Source organism: Balaenoptera physalus (genome assembly GCF_965194825.1).
Source record: "Balaenoptera physalus genome assembly, chromosome: 13".
Lineage (NCBI taxonomy): Eukaryota > Metazoa > Chordata > Mammalia > Artiodactyla > Balaenopteridae > Balaenoptera > Balaenoptera physalus.
Window position 1 is genome coordinate 3,614,149 of NC_138892.1, and position 21,925 is coordinate 3,636,073.

General features: G+C 61.9%; 1 protein-coding gene across 4 annotated transcripts in view; it reads left to right on the forward strand.

Annotated features, from left to right (window-relative positions):
* CELSR1 (cadherin EGF LAG seven-pass G-type receptor 1) overlaps window positions 1-21,925 on the forward strand; it is a 150,428-nt gene that overhangs the window by 126,434 nt on the left and 2,069 nt on the right. For 2 of the 4 annotated variants that reach the window (XM_082422190.1, XM_082422191.1), the window contains exons 21-34: window positions 2,326-2,530; window positions 3,326-3,526; window positions 5,244-5,370; window positions 7,436-7,636; window positions 12,461-12,635; window positions 15,754-15,866; window positions 16,241-16,320; window positions 17,758-17,884; window positions 18,614-18,739; window positions 19,106-19,200; window positions 19,472-19,575; window positions 19,843-19,992; window positions 20,390-20,620; window positions 20,873-21,134. In XM_082422190.1, the coding sequence (XP_082278316.1) occupies window positions 2,326-2,530; window positions 3,326-3,526; window positions 5,244-5,370; window positions 7,436-7,636; window positions 12,461-12,635; window positions 15,754-15,866; window positions 16,241-16,320; window positions 17,758-17,884; window positions 18,614-18,739; window positions 19,106-19,200; window positions 19,472-19,575; window positions 19,843-19,992; window positions 20,390-20,620; window positions 20,873-21,134 (2,197 nt within the window). Of the gene's footprint in view, window positions 1-2,325; window positions 2,531-3,325; window positions 3,527-5,243; window positions 5,371-7,435; window positions 7,637-12,460; window positions 12,636-15,753; window positions 15,867-16,240; window positions 16,321-17,757; window positions 17,885-18,613; window positions 18,740-19,105; window positions 19,201-19,471; window positions 19,576-19,842; window positions 19,993-20,389; window positions 20,621-20,872; window positions 21,135-21,925 lie in introns of those variants that run through there. The other 2 variants (XM_082422192.1, XM_082422193.1) reach the window with 2 other exon arrangements.

Below are 21,925 nucleotides of genomic sequence, written 5' to 3' on the forward strand. Positions count from 1 at the left end.
CTGGCACCTCAGCTGTGCCAAAGGGAAGCCACGAAGCGCTTCCTTTACGTGGAAGGGCGAAAATTCTCAACTTAGTAAGGAAAGAAAAATCATACGCTGAGGTTGCTAAGATCCACAGTAAGAACGGATCTTCTATCTGTGAAATTGTGAGGACGGAAAAAGAAATTTATGCTAGTTTGCCATTGCAACTAAAACTGCAAAAGTTACAGCCACAGTGCATGGTAAGTGCTTAGTGAAGATGGAAAAGGCATTAAGTTTGTGCAATAAGGTATTTTGAAAGAAAGAGAAAGAGACCACATTCACATAACTTTTAATACAGTGTATACTTGTAATTGTTCTGTTTTATTATTGGTTATTGTTGTTTTCTTAATGTGCCTAATTTACAAATTAAGCCTTATCAGAGGTGTGTATGTATAGGAAAAAATATAGTATATAATAGTGTTTGTAATATCTGCAGTTTCAGGCATCTACTGGGGGTCAGCCCTGGGGCTTGGCTCCGAGCCTCTGCCCACCTCTCACCCGCCCCCTTGGGCTTCGCCAGACTTACGTCCTCCTTCCTCAGACACTGACCTTCTCCCCTTGGCCCAGATCCCTTCTTTGCCCTGACTCCCTCCTGGGAAGGCTCTCCAGCCCTTGGCCCAGGCAGCGTGTGTGCGTGTTGCCTGTTCTACTGGGGTGAGGTACCCCTGGATGCTTTGCCCAAGGGGGGCCTCCGGTACCCACTTGCTGGCTGACTGGTTAGCTGGAGACACGATGGGCCAGTCGAGTCGTGGAAGAAACTGGGGCTTTAGACCCATCGATGTGTCTGGGGCCAGGAGCAGACACGGGGAAGGGGCGTGTGGGCTCTGGGGTCATGACACGCTCCCGAGAGGCCACCCTGCTGCAGGGTGCTGTCTGGTGACCCGCCGCAACCTCTCACTTGGTGCCCCCGGGAGGTGACAACCTGCTGGAGGAGGGGGCCTGGAGCCCGGCCCAGGGCGGCTGAACAGAGGCAGGGGAGCCAGGCGGTGGGAGGCTTAGGGAGCACCGAGCCAGCGTCCCTATGGGGCCCGGCTTTGTGGGACGTCACAGGAGGGGCAGCGGCTAGACGCACTTGCTGCTGAAGATGATGACATCGGCTCGTCAAGTCCGGGCCCTCGACAGGGAGGCGTCTGACTCAAGTCAGGGTGGGGGCCTGGGAGTATCCCCCAGCCGGGGGGGGCATCGGGCCCTCCACTCAGGAAGCCCACAGCCTGCACTGCCCTCGCCCAGAGGAAGAGCCAGAACAGCCCGGCTGGGTGACGGGCCAGCCAGAGCGGGAGAGTGGGTGGTGACTCCCGCACCTTCCCAAAAGCTCTCAGCCAAACCCTGGAAAACAGCAGCCCTAGCGGCAGTTGCAGCTGCCTCCCTGCTGACCCCAAAGCCAGAGTGTCGAGGACCAGCCTGCATCACTGACCAGCCTGAGTGAGGCTAGGCGGTGCTGTTAAACAGCCTGAGTGTGGCTCACCAGTATGGTTAACCAGCCTGAGTGAGGCTAGCCGGTGCTGTTAAACAGCCGCTGACCAGCACGGCCCTGAGCAGGGTCAGAAGGGCCTGAAAGGTGTGTGGCGTCCCCATCACGGGGGCAGAGGGGAGACCCTCCCCCACCGCACCTCCAGCCCCCCCACCCCCGCTCTGCTCCTGTCCTCCCCTCCCCCAGACATGTCGCCCCTCCCAGAACCCAACCCTCAGGGCTCCACCGCCCGTCCCTCTGGAGCCTGTGCTCTGGGCAGTGCGTACTGGGCGGTGGATGTTTCCGGAGACAACTCCTGGACCAGGCACAGCCGGGGCACTTTGTGGATTGTGGAAAATGTGGGTGACTATGGCTGCTTTCTACGAAGTCAGTCTCCAGGTTCCCCACATAAGTGGAATCTACATTATTTGACCAGCTTCTCTCACCGAGCATCGTGTCCTCAAAGTTCATCCACGCTGTAGCCTGTGCCAGAACCTCCTTCCTTTCTAAGCCTAAAGGACATCTCTTTATATGGATGGGACTGCGTTTTGCTTATCCAACATCCGTTGATGGACACTTGGGCTGCTTACACCTTTTGGCTGTTGTGAATCATGTTTGCTGTGAGCGTGGGTGTGCAAGCATCTGTCGAGTCCCTGCTTTCAGCTTTTTGGGGTGCACGCCCAGAAGTGGAGTTGCAGTGTCCTGTGGTGGTTCTGTGTTTGCTCTTTTGAGAAACCTCCTACTGTTTCCCATGGAACATCTACTGATTTCAGGAAACACTGGCTCAAGTAGAAGGCGATGTGGTGGGAACACAGGCGTCCAGCCCCCTTCCTCACGCTGTGCTTACGTTGCAGAGGGCCCCACGGTGAGGCCGGCCGGTCGCAGGGCCGCCCCACAGACGGCGCGCCCGCAGCCCAGCGCCGAGATGGAGGCCCCATTCAGGAGGCAGAAGAGACACCCTGAGGAGCCTGGCCAGTTCGCCATCGCCCTGGTCATCATCTACCGGACCCTGGGGCAGCTCCTGCCCGAGCACTATGACCCGGACCGCCGCAGCCTCAGGTAAGCCTGGCTCCAGGAGCTCGGGGGGCGGGGGGCGGGGGGCAGTTTCCAGAGGGTTCCGAGGCTTCCATAAGTCAGAATCTCAACCACCGGAACATCTGTACAGGCACGCTACGCAGTGACCCCGGCCCACAGCCAGAGACCACTGCCCAGTGATCTCCCTGGGACAGAGGTTCTGGGTCTGCCTAGTGTTTCTGCCAGGAACGCCCCTCCCCAGCACACACCCCAGGCTCAGCAGTGTAATTCCTGCTCGGGGCATCCGTCCCCGCACACCTGCCTGCCACCGGCTGTTGGTGGCCCCAGCACCTAGGGCAGCTCAGTAAATACCGGCTGAAGAAGCAAATGCCACCAAAGGGCTTCAAGGCCTGAGCAGAGGCGGAGCACAGAGGCTTCACTTTTCAACCTTAGAATCACTTCCAGCTCCTGCCTGGGTCTGTGGTCTTCATATGCATCCTTCCCAGTGGCTGGATGAGAGGCCTCTCTGAGCCGTCACCACTGCACCAGCTTCCTTTCACTGGACATTCCCAGCGTTCCAGGGATTTGCTGTTCTCCGCGGTGGGGCCTTGACGTCTTCGCGCACATACCTTCTCTTCATTTTAAATTTCCAAAGTCTGCCTTTGTCCCAGAGGTGGCCCTGTGCTTGCCCGTTGGTGATAAAACCTTTACGAAGGCCACACCACTGCTCCCTCAACCATGCCTTCCCAAGGGCTGAGGCTGCGGCTCCGAGCTCGTGCGCCTGATTCGGTCCCTCCTGGAGAGACCTCCGCGCCATGCCCTCATCAGGGCTGCACGCAGGTTTGTGCCTGTGCCCTGGCTTCTCCCCTGCAGGCTGCCTAACCGGCCCGTCATCAACACACCCGTGGTGAGCGCGGTGGTGTACAGCGAGGGGGCCCCGCTGCCCAGCCCCCTGGAGAGGCCCGTCCTGGTGGAGCACACCCTCCTGGAGACCGAGGAGCGCACCAAGCCGGTCTGCGTGTTCTGGAACCACTCCATCACGTACGGGTGACGCCCCCTCCCTGCCCTGGAACGCTGCATTTCCTTGGGGGGCTTTGCTGAGGCCAGGTGTGCCCGCGCACAGGTCCCCAACGCTCCGCTGGCAGAGCGCCTTGGGAGTTCTTCTGTGGCCCATTGCTTCCCTTCCAGCCCCTCCTGGGGGTGTCGGAGTCCCCCATAAGCCCACAGTTACACACCTGTGCACAGGCATGTACACATATGCACACCTGGAAACAAACATACATGTGTGCACATGCAGCCAGCTATGACCATGCACACGTGTGTACACGAACGCCCACAGACACATCTGGAAACACAGGCATGCACGACGTTCACACATAGGGTCACACACACGTGCACACACATGCACAGGCACACATGGAGATCCCTCGAGAAGACCAGCGTGGAGACGGGGCCCCTCACCTGCGGGACTCCGGCCAACAAGCGCCCCGTCCACCACCAAACGAGGCCGGGATTTGTTCTGGACACGCACGGGGCCGGGACTCAGAGACGGGGCCCAGGGTCCTCCCACCGACAGCGGAAAATCCCTGATGTGTGTAGCGGAGTCCCTGTACCAGGCGAAGGTCCCTGACCTCAGCCATCCGCCCTGGAGACCCACGTGGCAGCTGCTGGGGCTGGTCTGACCCCTCAGAGGCCCCGCCCACATCAGCAGCATCCATCTGCCTCCCACCCCCGCCCCCGACGCTTGCAGCCAGGACGGAGTTTTGTGCTCGCTCCCATGCAGCCCAAACGTTCCCCAAAACTGTGGTTCCACTAGGTGGGTCGGGTCTCTGCCACGGGGTCTCTGCTGGGCGCCCACGCTGGGAAGCAGGTTTAGATCAGCAGGCGCCACGTGCCACTCTGTCTCTCCTTCTGTAGTTTCCAAATTCCAGTTAATGAGCAACCAGCATAGCGCCTGGAGGGCAATAGACGCTTGGCTTACAAAAGAGAATGCTTGGTCCACTTTCACGACGAGGCCGGTGTTGAGGTCTGTCTGGCACGCGTTAGGCTCGGCTGTCTCTCATGGTCACTTGATTGAATCCCAGCAATTAGCCAGCCGGGGCTCTAATTATCCTTTCTGCTTTGTGCTGCATCTGCCATCCCAGACCTTAAAGTTCTTGGCAAACGTGTGTTAGCCTTCACGTCCCATTTTACAGATGAGTACACTAAGGATCAGAGAAGCTGCTTGACTCTCCCAGAGTCAGGGAGGGCAGGGCTCTGTCTGAGGCCGCGACACACCTATAGCAGCCTGTCACTTGGGGCTTCCCATCAGTAAAACGGGGTAATGATGGGGCCCTGCTTCCATGCAATTGCCATAAAAAACGTTGTGCAATCTGAAGATGAAAGTATAAGACGGATGTGAGATGTTTCTTCTTAAATCATCGAGCCTCAAAAGGAGACCAAAGCACACAGTGGCTATTTTAACAACTGACTAATGTCTCCGACAAAGGGGCCTGCGACGTCCCGTTGAAGTTTTACTGCTGAACGACGCGTGAACGTGAACCGCAGTGGGCGCTCTTCAGAGGCCCCCACCGGCCTGGAAAGGGAAGGGAGAGGGTTCACACGGCCCTGGGGGCCGCCGGGGCCGTGGTCCTCACAGCGGTGACAGTGGCACTTGGCTGGGGCACAGCGAAGATGTTGCTTGGGCTCCAGTGGGGGCGGGAGGGCCCCAGAGACCCATGCAGCGGAGGGAACCAGCTCACCCTGCTTTTCTCTGCAGCCTCGGTGGCACTGGAGGCTGGTCGGCCAAGGGCTGTGAGCTGCTGTCCCGAAACCGGACCCACGTCGCCTGCCGGTGCAGCCACGCGACCAGCTCGGCCGTGCTCATGGACGTCTCCCGGCGTGAGGTGGGCACCGCCCCCAGGGCAACCCCTGCCCAGCTGGCAAGTGTGTCCTGGCCCCCCAAGCCCGCTCTTCTGTGAGCTGCATCTTTCCTGCTAAGGGCTTTGGACAAACGGAGCTCCAGGAGGACTGGCCAGAACCTGTTAGGATTTCCGTAACAGAGCCCCCTTAAAAGAGCTTTCAAAGAGCCCAGGTTGTGAATTAGAAACCGTGACGGCGGTCCAGAACCTCAGAGAGGAAACTCCTGGTTTGTACACCTCACTTCAGAACAGGGTTCTCAGCAGTCTGTTAGGTGACGCTGCTGCCGCTGCACTTTGAGTTTTAAGGAAGAAAAGAGACGGCTGGCGGGAACAAAGGGAGTGTCTCTCTTAAGTGCTGCACACGCTGGCCCCAAAGGAAAAAGGAGGCTCGGTCAGGAGCCCTGAGCCACAGTGGGATGGCTAATGTTTACCCTCCAGTGTTTTCGGTGGCCTCTGGGGGCCTCCAGTGAGGCAGGGGGGCCCAAGCAGGGTGGGGTCAGCCTGGGCGGGGTCAGCCTGGCAGGGTTGTGTACTGATGTCTAGGAGCCAAACCGAGGCCTGGGAGACCTCACCCTGTTTTCAGGCTGGGATGTGACCCGGGCGGCCACACCATCATCCCTCCCGGGACTTCCCGGTATGCAGCGGCCCAAGTTTCTGTCACATTCTTGGGAGGGTGAGTCAGTCACAAGTTGCTGCTGTTGGGTGTTAGGGTGACAAGAGCAGAGTGTGCCTCTGGGAGCCCAAGACAGAAAGCTCCCACGGGCAGAAGCTCCGGGTCCCAGCCTGAAGGGGGTTAATTATTAGTGGTTTTTGTCCATGGAGGGGCGGGTTTGGGGGTCCTCTCATGGCCAGGAAGCTGGGCAGCACCAGGAGGGGACTCGCAGGCAAAGGAAGCAGAAGTTCAGGGAGAAGAAATTAAACCAGAGCAGGAATCAAGGCTCCCACGCCCCAGGTGCCTCAAAGCCAGAGGCCTCTAAATAGCGCCCCAGCCTCGGGGAGTCAGTGCTGCTCAGCTCCCAGCCTCTCTGAGACCCCTGAGCGCTCAGTGCCCCCCATCCCACCCAGGCCTGGCTCTCTGAGACCCCTGAGCGCTCAGTGCCCCCCATCCCACCCAGGCCTGGCTCTCTGAGACCCCTGAGCGCTCAGTGCCCCCCATCCCCCCCAGGCCTGGCTCTCTGAGACCCCTGAGCGCTCAGTGCCCCCCATCCCACCCAGGCCTGGCTCTCTGAGACCCCTGAGCGCTCAGTGCCCCCCATCCCCCCCAGGCCTGGCTCTCAGAGACCCCTGAGCGCTCAGTGCCCCCCATCCCACCCAGGCCTGGCTCTCTGAGACCCCTGAGCGCTCAGTGCCCCCCCATCCCCCCCAGGCCTGGCTCTCCGAGTTCCCTGAGCGCTCAGTGCCCCCCCATCCCACCCAGGCCTGGCTCCCCAAGTTCCCCGGGCAGCCCCGGCTCACAGCTCTCTGCAAGTTCAGAACGGTGCTTTCTGGAATTTACTGGAGAACCGGAGCTGCTTGCTCCCCAAATGCCAAACCTCCGTCGGGTGCCAGGTCCTGGACGAGTGTCCTATTTTGCAAAAAAAAGCACAGGAGACAACTGTGGTTTCCTGCAGCTGTGGCATCTCTGCCTTTTGCGTGAACTGAGGCTCTGTTTGAAGGTCTCTCAGCTCAGAATTTGGGTGGACAGGCCCCACACCTGCCGGACAGCAGGAGTTATGTGTGAGGGTTTTTGTTTTTCAATTTTTTTTTCTTGTGGCAAAATACACGTAACAGAAAAGTCACCACCTCAGCCGTGTTTCAGTGTCCAGGTCAGGGGCGTTATGTACGTCCACGGTGTTTGCAGCCGTCACCACCGACCTCCCCAGAACTTTATCACCCGAAACTATTCATCTGGTTTTTGCTCTCGGTTTTTGCACCCCCCTGAGAGCCACGGCGTAGTCACGCTGGTTCCTGCCCGCAGTAATAATATGTTAAATGTGTCTTGATCGTGCAAAAGCTCCATCAGAGCCACGGCCCTTACGTGTTCTCCCGCCTCTAACCAACCCGCCCGCAGCACGGAGAGGTCCTGCCCCTGAAGATCGTCACCTACGCTGCCGTGTCCTTGTCGCTGGCCGCTCTGCTGGTGGCCTTCGTGCTCCTGGCGCTGGTGCAGACGCTCCGCTCCAACCTGCATGGCATCCACAAGAACCTTATCGGGGCGCTTTTCTTCTCCCAGCTGGTCTTCGTGATCGGGATCGCCCAGACAGAAAACCCGGTGAGGCCCCGGCCCCTCCCCTCCCTGCACGGCCCCCTGTGTGGCCACGTGGGAGCGCACGCTGTCCCGCCTTCCTCCGAGGCTGGAGCAGGAGGGCTTGCCCGGGCGGAGTGTCTGCTGCTGTTTCCTTCTGGTGGGTGCAGCTGGGAGTCTGGTGGGAAGTTGGGAACCCAGGCCAAGCACGTGGGCTCACTGCTTTGTGCCTGGTGGGAATCTGCCTCCAAGGGCATCGTCGGGAGCCGGGGGCTCCATACGCCTCAACTCTTACTTTCCTGACCCAGACGCTAGTGATTTCGTCAGAAATTACATTTGTGAAACCCAAGAGTCCCGGGAGCTGTCACTTGAGCCTGAAGCTGTCCCTGTGGGGCAGCGTCTCCCAGCCCTGCACTTGCTGGGGAGTCATGGCCACGTCTTCTGTGAAAGCCCTGGTGTTTCCCCAGAGGGGGAGAGAGAAGTCTAGGACAGGCCCAGAACTCAGGGACGTGTTGGTGGCGGCGGGTCGGCAGGGTTGACAAGAGAAAGGAGCTTGAGACTCGTGGAGGAGAGGACGGGGTTAGATACGGACTGTCTTGCTCAAGACATCCCAGGGCACGTGGGCTCCTGGGGTATCACGTGGGTTCGTGGGGTGTTACGTAGGCTCCTGGAAGTTATCGTTAGGTGATTAGATTATATAGCTGATACGATGACCTCACAGAAAAAATCCTAACCAATCTACAGACGCATTGTAAGAAGTAATTAAAGAGTTTAGCAAGGTACGCCATATCAGAGGAGGTAGATGTATATAATCAGTTGCGTTCCTGCCCACCAGCCACAGTGTGTTTAAAATGTAACTTACAAAGGAGTGGCTGGAAATGACTGCAGCAGAGACCCAGGCAGAGGCTGGAGTAGTTTGGCTTTGAAGGCAGAGAGAATGAGGCTCTGGTTGAAGCCAGAGCGAGGGTGGGGTGGGGCTAGGGTTAGGCAGGAGGCGTCTGTAGGATGGGAGAGATCTGAGCCCGAGTGATTCCAGGGGGAGGAGGGAGGAGGGGTGCCTGGTGGCTGGGGCAAGGTCCCTGGGGGGTGGGACAGGGACCGGCCCTGGAGGGGGAGACGGCGGCACGGCCAAGATCACTGGGGAGAGAAAGGCAAGAGGAAGGAGGGAGGTCTGTGGCTTGGTCCCCGGCTGGTTGCAAGTGGTTTTCCATTTTTACAAAGGGGGTTTTCAGAGTTCAAGGGTCACAGCACGTTGATGGGGGGCGAGGGCAGTATAGGCTCTGTGCCCGTGGCTTTACATGCACCCTCTGGCTCGTTGAAACATCCCTGGGGCCCCGGGAGGTGGCAGCATCCCTGCTCACAGGTGAGGAACCCACGGCCAGGAAGACTGAGTGACCTGGCCCAGGGCAGACAGTTCACTGTGTGTGTGTGTGTGTGTGAGTTCATTGTTCATCACTAGATGGTGACCCTGACGGCCCTGGGGAGACGTGAGGCCAGCTGACCATCACATGTGCATATGTAGTGACTCCAGGAAGTTCCCAGGTTACTACTCTCACCTAATCCTGACCTCTCCCACGGTGAGGGGTGTGCCCTTACTTTCTCAGTGGGCTGTTCCAGCTGCCACATGCTGTTGACAGAGCTGACATTTCTTCATTCCTCATGCAGTGAGGACTACTGATTGTCACTGTATTAAATCTACCAAAGACCCAGACCCTAGAAGCGCTCTCGTCTCTGCCCACGGAGCCCGTACTCCAGACACAGACTCGGATGGTGGTACAGGAGTGTCAGGGGCCAAAATGGCCCCATGGTGGCTGGTGGGGGTGCTGCGCCTGGCCAGAGAGGGGCTGAGCAGGGCCGTCCACTCAACTGTCCAGCGGGAGGGGCCAGGATCGGGAAGGGCCAGGCCGGGGACCTGGTCGTCCAGAGCTTGAGGGGCTGGCCAAGCAGCGCCATCTGTGGTTTGCAGGCAGCGTTGTGCCATGGAGAGCCGTGACCGGGTCTGCATTTTAGGAAGAGGACCCTGGAGACAGGGAAGATGGGTCGGAAGGGCAGAGACTGGAGGTCAGAGAGGCAGCCAGGATGGCGTCTTCCTAGGTCTGGTGGGAGGAGCGAGGCCAGGACAGCGGCAGGAGGAGAAGGGCAGGAGTCGGGACCAGGTGGGCATGGAGGGAGGGGAAGGAGGAGGGCGTGAAGCCACGAGTCTCCAGGAGGGGGGCCGCCAGGAGAGATGGAAGCAGACAAGAGTGGCAGGTCTGGGTGAGGCTGGACACACCCGTCCCCTGCGGGCTGAGGCGAGTGCAGAGCTGAGTGTGGGGAGGCTGCCCTCACGTGAAGAGGACGCGTGTCTGTGGGAATGGACAGCCCGGAGAGGGACGTGGAGTAAAAGACACGGATGGCATTTCTGGCTCGCTGGCCAGGGCCCCTTGCAGCCTGGAGCTCTCCCTCCTCGGTTAGTGCAGGCAGGGGGCCCCTCCGGAGGCTGGCGCTAGGGAGAGAGGCGGGGCATACAGGCAGACAACCTTGAGAGGTTTGCGTGATGACCTTGGCGGCTCAGCAGCGTGGACACGGGGAGCCCCGGGCCTGGCCCAGGGAACGGACCGTGAGCGTTTGTCGGGCTCCCAGGGCAGGCGGGGCGCTGGAGAGGCTGGGCCGCCCCTCTGCACCCGCTGGGGTCAGCGCCCCTCCCCTGCCTGCATGTCCTGGGGGTAGGGGCTGTGTGACTCAGTGCAGACCCTTCAAGGTGCCTTTGAGTGGTCTGAACAGAGGGACGGAGAGCCAGTGACAGGCCACTCCTTGCAACTAAATGCCGCGTGACAAATGCGCAGAGGCCGTCACTCACTGGTTTCAAGCACTGACTCATCCGCCACCTGGAAGGAGAGCTTTGCAGCCTCCACGCGCTGGTGAGCAGGGAAAAGAGGAGGAGGAGGAGGAGGAATGCCGTGCACATAATTCTGGGGCTTTGGCACCGCGCCTGGTTGTGATGGGTGTTCTGTAAACTCACAATCCCATCTCTGGGTGAGGTTTTTCATCTCCCAGATTACTGGCAGGTTGAAATGATTTATTGTGCATTAGTGTTTGTTCTGTTTCTGGAAAAGGTGGTACCTTCAGTGCAGAAGTTCCTGCATGTACGGCCCCATTACATTTTAGAATGTCAATTTCTGACACTTTTTTTTTTTTTTTCCCAAAGGTGGTTTTGTGGGTTTACTTTTCACATTATTTAAGGCAACACGCCAGCCTCCTCACCCTTCTTCCTTCTGCTGAGCCAACCGTGCTTTGCACAGGGGCGGCTGGGGGTTGGCGTGGGGTACACCCAGCCCCAGGCTCACCTTTCGCGGCCAGACTGACCGCTTTGCCCGTTGCTAAGTGCAGACCCCCGTTTCCTGTCCAGCATCTGAGGCAGAGGGTACGTCTGCTTGAGTTCCTGCTTTGTGCTGTATTGGGCAAATATTAATGCTAACATGGTTCCCTCCCGCATCTCCGGGGCTTTGTTTCTGGAGAGAACTCGGCCCGTCAAGGTGGTCTTAGCCACAGGTGGCACTTATGTTCCCAGCAAGCCTGGGCTCTGGGGCACTCCCGCAGGTGCGCTGGCCTGGGACTGAGCGGAGGCCTCTGCATGCGTCAGGCGGTGGCCCTCTGTCTCCTACACTTGTGTCTGTTGAGAGCCCAGGAGGTCGGGCTGCCACCGGACAGCAGCCAGGATTGGACAGGATGTTTCAGGGTGTGGCGCCGCCGTGGGCGTGGCCAGAGGCTTTCTCCTCCCTCTCCCCTCCGTCCTCCCTCTCCTCCCCGTGCCAGTACAGCTTCCTGGGACCTGGAGGGGAGCCTGCCCGCATCTCCCAGCAGGTGGACCTTGGGAATCCTGGCCGGGCAGCCAGCCCCTCTCAGGAGGACCCGGTGAGGCTGCTCTGGGCCAAGGTGGAGGTCTTGAAGTTCCATCCCGGGGCACTCGGGACTGGATTTGCACTGACGACCTCAGGCTGGACGCCCAGGATCCCACAGTGTCCCCGGCCCCCCACCACTGCCTCCCTCATGTTCTCGCACCACCTTCGGTGTCCAGGGACTCAGGGCTGGGTGTCACCAAGGCCCCCAGAGGCCGGGAAGCTGACCCTCAGCTGCCCTGCGGAGGTTGACTTTCACTTCCTGGCACTCAGCCACCGGCCAGACACACAGCCCCACGGGAACCGAAACAGAACAAATGCTCTCATCCCTGTTTTCTTCTGCAGGAGGTAGAGGCTCCGTTAAATCAGCGCAGGTGCAACGACCTTGTTTTCATATGACAGCGAGGTCACGAGGCCTGAGGCTCCTCCCTCCCGCTGGCCGCATCCGCTGGACCTCGGAGACCCGCACGAGGGCTGGGGTGGTGGGTGAAGGCCACGGTCACGGTCTGGGGCCACAGCCTGAGCAGCCTGCCTCCGTGATACTCTTTTTCTAACTTTAAATGAAATGCCAACATTTAAAAATTTGGAGCCATGACCTGAAAATACAAATTTCTAGCTTCTAATGAAAACACCAGAGGCTCTGCCCCCCCTCGGCCCTGGGTTATGTTCACTGCTGGCGCCGGTCCAGGTTGGGGGGGGTCCCCAGGGCCCCCAGGTGCCTCAGTCCCTGTCCCCTGTTCCGCATCAGGAGCCTGAGACGCTTGGGACTGTTGACACTCAGCCGCTCCTGGGTGAATCAAATAGGGAAAAACAGCTGACCTGATTTCCTTTTTCAGACCTGTGTGTCCTCACGTTTGCAAAGTGGCCCGATCTGGTGTCTGCCCCGCCCCCGTCTCCGCGCCGTCCGGCCCTCAGTCCACGGCGTGGGGCCCGTGGCCGGCGGGCTGCGCTGAGCGGCTGCCTCTCCCCGCAGTTCCTGTGCACGGTGACTGCCATCGTCCTGCACTACACGTACATGAGCACCTTCGCCTGGACCTTCGTGGAGAGCCTGCACGTCTACCGCATGCTGACCGAGCTGCGCAACATCGACGCCGGGCCCATGAGGTTCTACTACGTCGTGGGCTGGGGCATCCCAGCCATTGTCACAGGTGAGGAGGCCAGGTGGCCCGGGCTGGGGACCGACCCCCACTCAGAGGACCCGCGTGGCATTGCTGATGCAGAAACCCACATCAGATAAACCAGCGCCCCCGGGTGCAGGTGGGGGAGCTCTCTGGCCTCCTCTTGGGCACTCAGCAGAGGAGGGGCACCTGCACCCACATCTGCTCACACGAGTGTGATCATCAGTGAGGGATGCGTCTCCTGTCAGGTGTGAGCTCCTTGAGAGTTGGGCCCAGGCCTGTTCAGGGTTTGCCTGTGGCATCTAACGGACAAACACTCCCTTGTCTGCCTGCTTTGTGGATAGGTGGGTGAATGATGGGTAGATGGATGGGTGGATGGATAGGTTAGTGGATGGATGGATGGAGAGATGGGTGGATGGGTGGGTAGGTAGGTAGATGGTTGGATGGAGGGATAGATGGATGGATAGTAGATGGATGAATGGACGGATGGTGGATGGGTGGGTGGGTAGGTAGGTAGATGGTTGGATGGAGGGACAGATGGATGGATGGTAGATGGATGAACGGACGGATGGTGGATGGGTGGGTGGGTAGGTAGGTAGATGGTTGGATGGAGGGATAGATGGATGGATGGTAGATGGATGAATGGACGGATGGTGGATGGGTGGGTAGGTGGATGGGTGGATGGTGGGTGGATCGATGGATGAAAGAATGAGTTAATGAATGAACAGAACAGCAGCACTTCTCAGCACACTTTTCACTAAATATCAGAAGGTCAAATTTGCTTCCTATGGGGAAAGATCCCCTCTTGTACTCACAAAGGCAGAGCGGCACCCCCTCTCCTCAGCAGTCCCTGGGTTCCAGGGATCCAGACGCAAAGTCCGAGGCTAGAGGCAGTGGGAGGAGGGGCAGCTGCTGCCCCACAGCTCTGCCCAGCAGCCACCCTGGTTCCCATGGCAGCACTACCAACTGGTCTCCTGAGGCCACTCTGCTCCCACCCAGACAGTCTGGGCACCGGGCTGTCCTGTTGCGACTCCTCTCCCTGGGCTCCAAGGGACCCTGAATGACCGTTGTCACCTCCATCCAGGGCTGCTGAGGGGGGCATTGGGGGCCTCCCTCACCAGCAGCCGCCTCCTCTTGACCCAAAGACTGAACACAGCAGACACACTACATTGCGTGTTTCCGTGCCATTTCTGGTCAACTTGTGAGGAAGGTGCTAATTCAGGTGGTTCCTGAGCCCCAAAGACCAGGAAGACCGAGGGCTGGGAGCAGCTCGTTTCGGGGTCCCCCCAGTGCCCATCTACTAACCCCCTAAGCAAGGACCTGGTTGTGCTTGGACACTCAGGACACTCATCTTTAATTTCATCTTCAGTCTGCCCAGAGCCTCTATTATTATTTGGGTTTCTTTTTTAATTAGCAAGTTAATCTCAGAAACCAGAGCATCGGATTTTATTTACATCAAATTCTATGAAGAGAAATGAAGAAGTCAGATCAGAATCATTTGCCAATTTGCTTATTTTACAAAAGGAAGAGTTAGCGTTTGCTGTCTGGTTTTCTGTGCCCCAGTAAACTCAGAGTGTGGTTCCTGGTCTATACTGTACCCCGTTCCATCTCCACCTGTGTGGTCACCTTGGGCAACCCCTCCCGATGGGGCTGGATGGAGCAGAGCATCTCTGTGGGACCCTGCATGGGGACAGCCCTTGTCTCAGGTCATGGGGCCTGACCCAGCCGGGCCTCCGGGACCCGGGGGATGGGGGACGGGGGCCTGAGGCCACCTCCCCATGTGCTTTCCTTAACCCCCACCAAGTCTTAGTTGCCCAAGAACCCGGGAGCATTCGCACGCTCCTTCATTCATTCATTCATGGCGGGCCTCTTCTGTGCCGGCTCCGTTCTCGGCCCAGGATCAGAGCAGTGAGTGAGAACGGCAAAGCCTGTGTCTTCCAGGAGTCGCCCCTCCAGGGAAGACGGGCATTAAGTGATGGTGAACGTGACTCTAGGCTCATCCACAGACCCTGCACTGAGGGGTGGGCTCAGAGCCAGTGGGGCGGGGGAGGATGAGACCTGCTCTCATCTGGGGGGTGGGGTGGAGAGGCAGGCCAGGAAGGCTTCCTGGAGGAAGCACTCTTTACACTGGAGGGCTCGCAGGAACCAGGCTGCTGTGCTGGGGGATGTGCCTTCAGGGCCCAGCACGTGCGAGACCTGAGTGGAGGAAGGCTGGTTGGGGACTGACCCGAGGCTGGGCTGGGGCAGAGTGGGGGGTGCCACGTGGTCTGGAGTGTGACCGTGGCCACGCCACGAAGGGCCCAGAAGGCTGCGGAAATACCCGTGTCCATCTCCTGAGGGCAGCGGGAAGCCATTGCAGGGTTTTGAGCAGTCGGTGGGGAGACTTGATCTTTCAGGGCTTAAGCAAGGGAGTGTGGCCTGTGGAACAGTCCGGGCCAGGTCCGGGGAGGCCATGGCGCGGAGTGGGCTGCTCCTTCGTCCTAAGCAAGGTCTGTGTTGGAGAAGCCACTCCAGACTTCACCTTGACGGTTCTGCAAGGGCAAGTCCTGCTCTAGCTTGTGACACGGTTAGAAACCATGGCTGTGGCTTAGATATATAGGAAACTCCCCATTTGCCCAGCACCTTGGAGTGGTGAGCCGTTCCTGGGGTGTGTGCACGTGTGTACATGTGTGTGTCTGGCGTGTGTGCTCTGTGCACGCACATGCGTGTGGCGTGTGTGGCATGTGCCTGCCCTCAGGTCCTTCCTCCCTCGCGCCTGTGGTCCATGGCCGTGTCCTGGCTTCTGCGTGGCCCAGCCAGCAGGGCATCCCCATCGTGCTTCGTGGCTGGTCCTGCCGGGTCCCATCACCTCCGTCTTCTGTCTCTCTCCCACCTCCGTCAGCAGCCCCGGCCCGGGTGGGCTCCCCACCTCTGGGGTGAATCCGCGAGCAGGTCGTGGTCATGGTGGGCCTGTGACCGGCACTGAGAGGGCCTTTGCTGGGAGGGGACCTGGGCCTTTGTCATTTCCCAGCTGTTTATCTCAGGTTCCCCGCCCTTTCCTCTGAGGGCGATGCTGGGGGCCCCGGGTCCTGCCTGGGGGGCTGGGAACACCCCGTTGTGGCCACCCCCCGTCGGGGTGGCCCTCACTCTTCTCCTCCCTGTTGTCCAGGACTTGCGGTGGGCCTGGACCCCCAGGGCTATGGAAACCCGGACTTCTGCTGGCTGTCTCTTCGTGACACCCTGATCTGGAGTTTTGCGGGGCCCATTGGAACCGTGATAGTCGTGAGTGCCGGGGGTTTCTCAGAGCCCCTGATTATCAGGGACGTGGGAGGCCGGGTGCCCCTTGGGTACGTTGGCTTGAAGGGTGTTTGGGGCTGAGCACCTGGGCGGGACAGGAAGGGCTGACCTGACGGTGATAAAGCCTTGTCCTCAGACCCGTGGATTCTGGGATTTGGTCCAGGTCCACGTCCACTGTGACACCGCTCAGCATCCACCCCCAGCGGGCTCCTGGGCTCCGAGGCCTCATCCCAGGGGGCACCTCCCGAGATGTGGGCTGGAGACCCTCAGAAGCCTTTGGCTTTTGAAGGTCTCTAGTGACAATACAGTGGAGCGGCCACTGGACTCCGGGTTTCTCTGTTTGTTTGGTTTTTTTTCAGGTCAACACAGTCATTTTTGTCCTGTCTGCAAAGGTTTCCTGCCAAAGGAAGCGCCATTATTATGAAAGAAAACGGGTCGTGTAAGTTGGTGGGTGGGACCTGACGCGGAGCCAGCCCCACCCGAGACCCCTGCCTGTCTGGTTTACACGCCAGGCAGAGCCCCATGAAAGTGCCCGTCACCAAGCCGGTCAGCTGCTGGCTTTCCGGGCCGGTCCAGGGCGTCATGGCAGCCACGTCAGTGGGGAATCAACAGGCCGCAGTGGGGAGAGGCCAGCCGTGTCTGGACGTGTCTGGGCTGTGCCGAGCCGAGTCTGGATCTGAGTTGGACATCGTGGAGGAAAGCGAGAGAGGCTGACCTCATGGGGACTGGGGCAGGTGGCCGGCCGGGATGGCAGCCTGGACCAGGGAGGGAGAGATGTTTAGGATGTAGGACCCACAGGGTTTGTGCTGGAGTCACTGAGGGGAGAGGAGTTAGCAGTGACGCCTGGGTGTCCTCGCCTGGACGGGCAGGAGGAGGGGGATGGTGACAGCCTGTGGCGGGGAGGTGCCAGGGTGCCTGGATACTCCCTGGAGTCAGACAGGGTGGGGGTGGGGGGATGGAACTTTCTGGGTTGGTGGTGATAGTGATGCTGGCACCACAGGAGTGGAGGAGCTCGCCCAGCGAGAGGGTGCAGCACAGGAAGATGGGGCCCACCAGAGAGGGAGCCTCCCATGTCTTCAGGTTGGGAGAGAGCAGGGGACCCACAGAAAAGCCTTGCGGGAGGCAGGCAGGGCAGCGTCGGGAGAGCTCAGCGTGAGTCCAGGAGCCACGAAAGCGTCGGGAGGGGAGGACAAGGGTGTCCACTGGGCCAGGTGACCCGAGCCGGGGGGCCAGGGAAGGGAGGATGTGTGAGGAGGGGCTGAGGGGCCGCAGGAGGTGCCGGTCTGCCCGGCCCGCGGGAGAGCAGAGTCTGAAAAGGCCACGGAGGAGCGGAGACCGCGGGCAGGGGACGCGGGGTCGGGGTCCAGCCTGCTCACCGCCTCCACCGTCCTCCACTTCCTCCCCGCCCCAGACCTACCCTTCCCAGCCCCTGACTCACGTTAGCACACGCAGTTCCCTCCGCCACCCCACGACCCCACCAGGGATGCACGTCGCCGTCCGCTCCCCTTCAGCTGGGGAGACCGAGGCGGAGAGCAGGAAGCCCTTGCTAGGAGCCTGCACAGCGGGCCTGACACCTTCTGGCCACCCGCCTCCTCCGGGTCCACGTAACTTCCGGGCCCGTGCACCGGGCTTCCCGGAGTCGCTGTGGGTGCAGCCCGGGTACCAGTCTTGGCTCCTAGTTTGCTGTTTACCTGTTTGCTTTTTACTGCTCGCCTGCTCCCCCTCAGCTGTCTTTTCCCGTGTGAGCCAGGGGCTGCCTCGTGGTGGATGCTTCGAAAGGGTGTGGGAAGGAAGGAGGGTGGGGCATGGCCGGGGCGGGCGGGTGGGAGAGAAGGAGGGGAAGGACGGTGCAGTCACGCCCGCATCCGCCCCCCAGCTCCCTCGTGAGGACGGCCGCCTTCCTGCTGCTGCTCATCGGCGCCACCTGGCTTCTGGGGCTGCTGGCCGTGAACAGCGACGCCCTCACCTTCCGCTACCTCTTCGCCGTCTTCAGCTGCTTACAGGTGGGCGGCTGTCAGACGGACCTGGCGGGGCCCAGGGGTCACCTGTGCTGCTTCCTGTCTGAAGTGCCCCGAGAGGGTCCCTGGGGAGATCCTTGACCTGGCGTCCTGGCTGTGTTCTCGCTCTCTGGACACACGGGGCTGCACCGTGGCTGTCCTTCTGGTGGCGGCGCAGTTTGCTAGGGGTTATGGTGAAGCCTCGTGGTCCCACCACCAAAAAGAAGGCGGCTGTTGCTCCAAAGGCAGCTCTGCCCCGAGCCCTCCCAGGGACCCCCATCCACGGCCTCCCGTGTGTCCATCAGGACGCAGTCCTCTGCTCAGCCAGTGCGGGGCCTCACCCGCTCCCCGGCGGGCATAAATCCCACTGTGTCCCCAGGAGGGTGCTGGCCATTTACTGTCCGCACCGTGGACCCTGATTAATGGTGCAGCATTGGGGACCCAGATGGCCCGGGGGCTGGGGCCTGGGAGGGGGTCCTCCAGGCACCGGGCGTGCTGGCTGCCCTGACCAGGCCCCCGACCTGGAGAAACTGGAGGCCCCCGGGGCAGGGAGGCCGGGCGTGGGCCGTGGTGGGCGTCTGCACGGCCAGGTCTGCTCTGGGCACCGTCAGCTCCACGTGGCTGAGCTGTGCTCCGTGCATCCTCCGGGCAGGCAGGCGGGCAGTGAGGCAGCGGCAGGGCCCTGGCTTCTCTACGGGGGCCAAGCCCGGCGCTGACCTGCCCCCTCCTCTGCAGGGCCTCGCCGTCCTCTTGCTCCACTGCGTGTTCAACAGAGAGGTCCGGAAACACCTGAAGGGCGTGCTCGCCGGGAAGAAGCCGTACCCCGACGACTCAGCCACCACGAGGGCCACCCTGCTGACGGTAGGAGGCTCCCGGCGACGCCAGGGCCTGGACCAGCGTCAGACACAGCCCCTTGGTCTCGCGTCCCCCACAAAAGGGGGCATCACAGACCCGTCCCCGGAGCGTGGCATCCAGCCTTCCCTGCAGCCCTGGGAGCGAGCCGAGTCGACGGGGTGGGGTCTGTCCCGCTCACAGCCTCTCTTCCCCCCGCGGCCGGCCGGGCTCCTGGCCAGAAGCAGGGGCGGTGGGAGCTGCCACTGGGCCGCTGTGCTCCGTGCCCGGCGGGGGCACGGTGAGGGTGCTGCGTGGGGGCTGGTGGTGGGGACCGAGCCACCCTCTGCGCCCTGGTGGCCTCTGCTCGGCCGATAACCAGCCCCCTTCCCCCAGCGCTCCCTCAACTGCAACAACACGTACGGCGAGGAGCCCGACGTGTTCCGCACGGCCCTGGGCGAGTCCACCGCCTCGCTGGACAGCACCATCAGGTGAGGCCGGGCTGGCGCCCCTGCTGTGGCCAAGGGGGGGGCAGCTCTCCGAGCAAACGTGGGCTTTGCCGCCTCCGCCCCGAGCTGTGTGCCCTGCGGTTTAAGTCCACGTGTGTTTCCCCGTGTGCTCCGGGAGTCTCGTGGCAGAGAACCTTCCAGAGCCCGGTGTGGCTGCCCTGGCACACGCAGAAGGCGCTGGGTGACGGCGGGTGGCCGGTCATGCGTCCCCCAGAGCAACGATGCTGAGCCCACCCACCTCTACCCTCTCCAGGGACAAAGGGGGCCAGAAGCTCAGCGTGTCCTCTGGGCCGGCGCGGGGCGGCCATGGGGAGCCAGACGCGTCCTTTGTCCCCAGGAGCACCAAGAAGCCCCACGGTACGTGTCCCCTGGGGCGCGGTCTCCCGTCAGCCTGCGCGTCTCCCTCCCGGGGGGCCGTGGCAAGAGCTTCCTGCTGGCTCTCGGCTGCCCCGTGGCCCCTCGGTCACCGGAGAACGTACAGCCTTGAGGAGGTGGCCACCGCGCACTGGGAGGGTCAGCGGGCACCCAGTGCCCTCCCGTGCCTGGGCCCGGGTGGCTCCGCCCTGCCCCTGGCAGGAAGCCCCCACCCCCACCTGAGCGCTGTCCCTCCCGCCCGCCCGGCAGGCCACGACTCGGACTCGGACAGCGAGCTGTCCCTGGATGAGCAGAGCAGCTCTTACGCCTCCTCTCACTCCTCCGACAGCGAGGACGACGGGGTCGCGGCTGAGGACAGATGGGACCCGGCCCAGGGCCCCGTGCACAGCACCCCCAAAGGTGAGCGAGCCCGCTGGCCGCAGAGCGGCCCTCAGCCGTGGCCGCCTGCCCCGGGGACGGGGCTGGGCGGCCGGAAGGACAGCCCCCTGCTCCCCGTCCGCAGAGCCCAGGTGAGGTCTCGGGGGTCTCTGTGGGACCCCCGCGGCCAGGACTCCACGAGGCTGACCCCATGGCTGCAGGGAGCACGCGGCTCCCGGGTGTGGGGTGCGGGGGGGGCTTGAGGCCGGGATCCCACCCGGGACCTTCCCTCTCTAAGCCTCGGTCTGGGTCCCCACCTGGATGGCGCGGCCCGGCCAGGCCTGCAGGTCGGGGACCGTGGGTCAGCGCCCCGGGACACGCTCCCGCTGAGCCGAGCAGGCAGCCGCCCCGCATGCTGAGGGTCCGTCTTGTGCCTCAGCGGACGCCGCGGCCAACCACGTCCCAGCCGGCTGGCCTGACGAGAGCCTGGCCGGGAGCGACAGTGAGGAGCCGGGGGAGCAGCCCCGCCTGAAGGTGGAGACCAGGGTCAGCGTGGAGCTGCACCTGGACGAGCAGGGCAACCACTGCAGCGAGCGCAGCCCGGCCCGGGAGAGCGGGGGCCCCAGGCCCGCGGCCGCGCCGCCCAGCCAGCCCCCCGAGCAGAGGAAAGGTGCCGAGGGCCCGCTGTCCCCGAAGCTGGGGGCCGGGAAGTCCCTGGTCCTGGGGGAGGCAGGCCCAGGCACGGGCTTCGGGGGTGGGGTCCGTGGGGCACGGGGGTGGCGCCCGGCGGGGCAGGGGTGAGACCCGAGGGGGCGAGGAGTAGCCGAGAGCTCGGCTCTGCGTGACGGTCCCTTCCCGAGTCCACTGCATCCAGCAGAGGCAGCCCGATCGTGACCGTCTCGATCCCCCCGCCCCCGCCCAGGCATCTTGAAAAACAAAGTCACCTACCCGCCGCCACTGACGGAAAAGATGCTGAAGTCGCGGCTGCGAGAGAAGCTGACTGAGCGTGAGCAGAGCCCCGCGTCCTCGCGGCCGTCCTCCCTGGCCTCCAGCGACGGTGTCCGCGCCCCCGACAGCACCATCCCCGCCAAGACGCTGCACCGGGAGCCAGGGCGCGAGCACCTCAACGGGGTGGCCATGAACGTGCGGGCCGGGAGCGCCCAGGCCCACGGCTCCGGCTCCGAGTGAGTAGCCTGGGCCGTGGCGGGAGGGACGGCGGGGGCGGCCCCCGGCCAGCCTCCCCGTAGTCCCCCCTCTGGAGGACAGGCCCCGAGCACAGAGGCGTGCCCAGGCAGAGGCCCGGGGGCTGCGGCGGGCTTCCACCCGGGAGAGGGCCCCTGCTCGGGATCAGGAGGAACCGGCCGGAGGTGGAGCAGACGCCTGTCAAAGCCCTGGGTCCCATCCAGCCCTGAAGCTCTAGGACTTGACACCATGTGGGACCAAACGTCTTATGAGCAGTTTCCTTGGCCCAGGGTCATTACTGCCCCATTTTGTGGTTGAGGAGACTGAGGCTGGGGGTCGGGGGGCGCCTGGCTGCAGAGTTGCAGAGCTGGGATCCGGGTCCAGACGTCCCAGGGAGGTGGGAAGAATGGGAGCCCGGTCTTCTAGAACGACCTTCCCAAAACTTAGAGAATGACTCCGGTTGCTAGCCTTGGTACTCCAGGCACCGTGCAAGGCCAGCCCTGGGGAGGACACTCGGGTGGGCCTGGGTCTCCAGGTGGCCCCGGCCGTCAGGGGTGCAGGTTGGTTGTCCCCTCCCCTGCCTGCCAGTGTCGCTGTGTCCACACGTGAGCGTGCCCTCCGTGGAGCCTCCGGGCACCCCGACCCCTGAGTGGGGGGTTCTGCCCCCTGCCCCCCAAGTGGGGGTCTGCCCCTGCACAACCTCGGACCCAGCCCAGCTGCTGGCTTCACGGGTGGCAGGGGCCGTCCTCGCTGACCCTCCTCCGCCTGCCTGACGGCTTCTTCCCACGTGCAG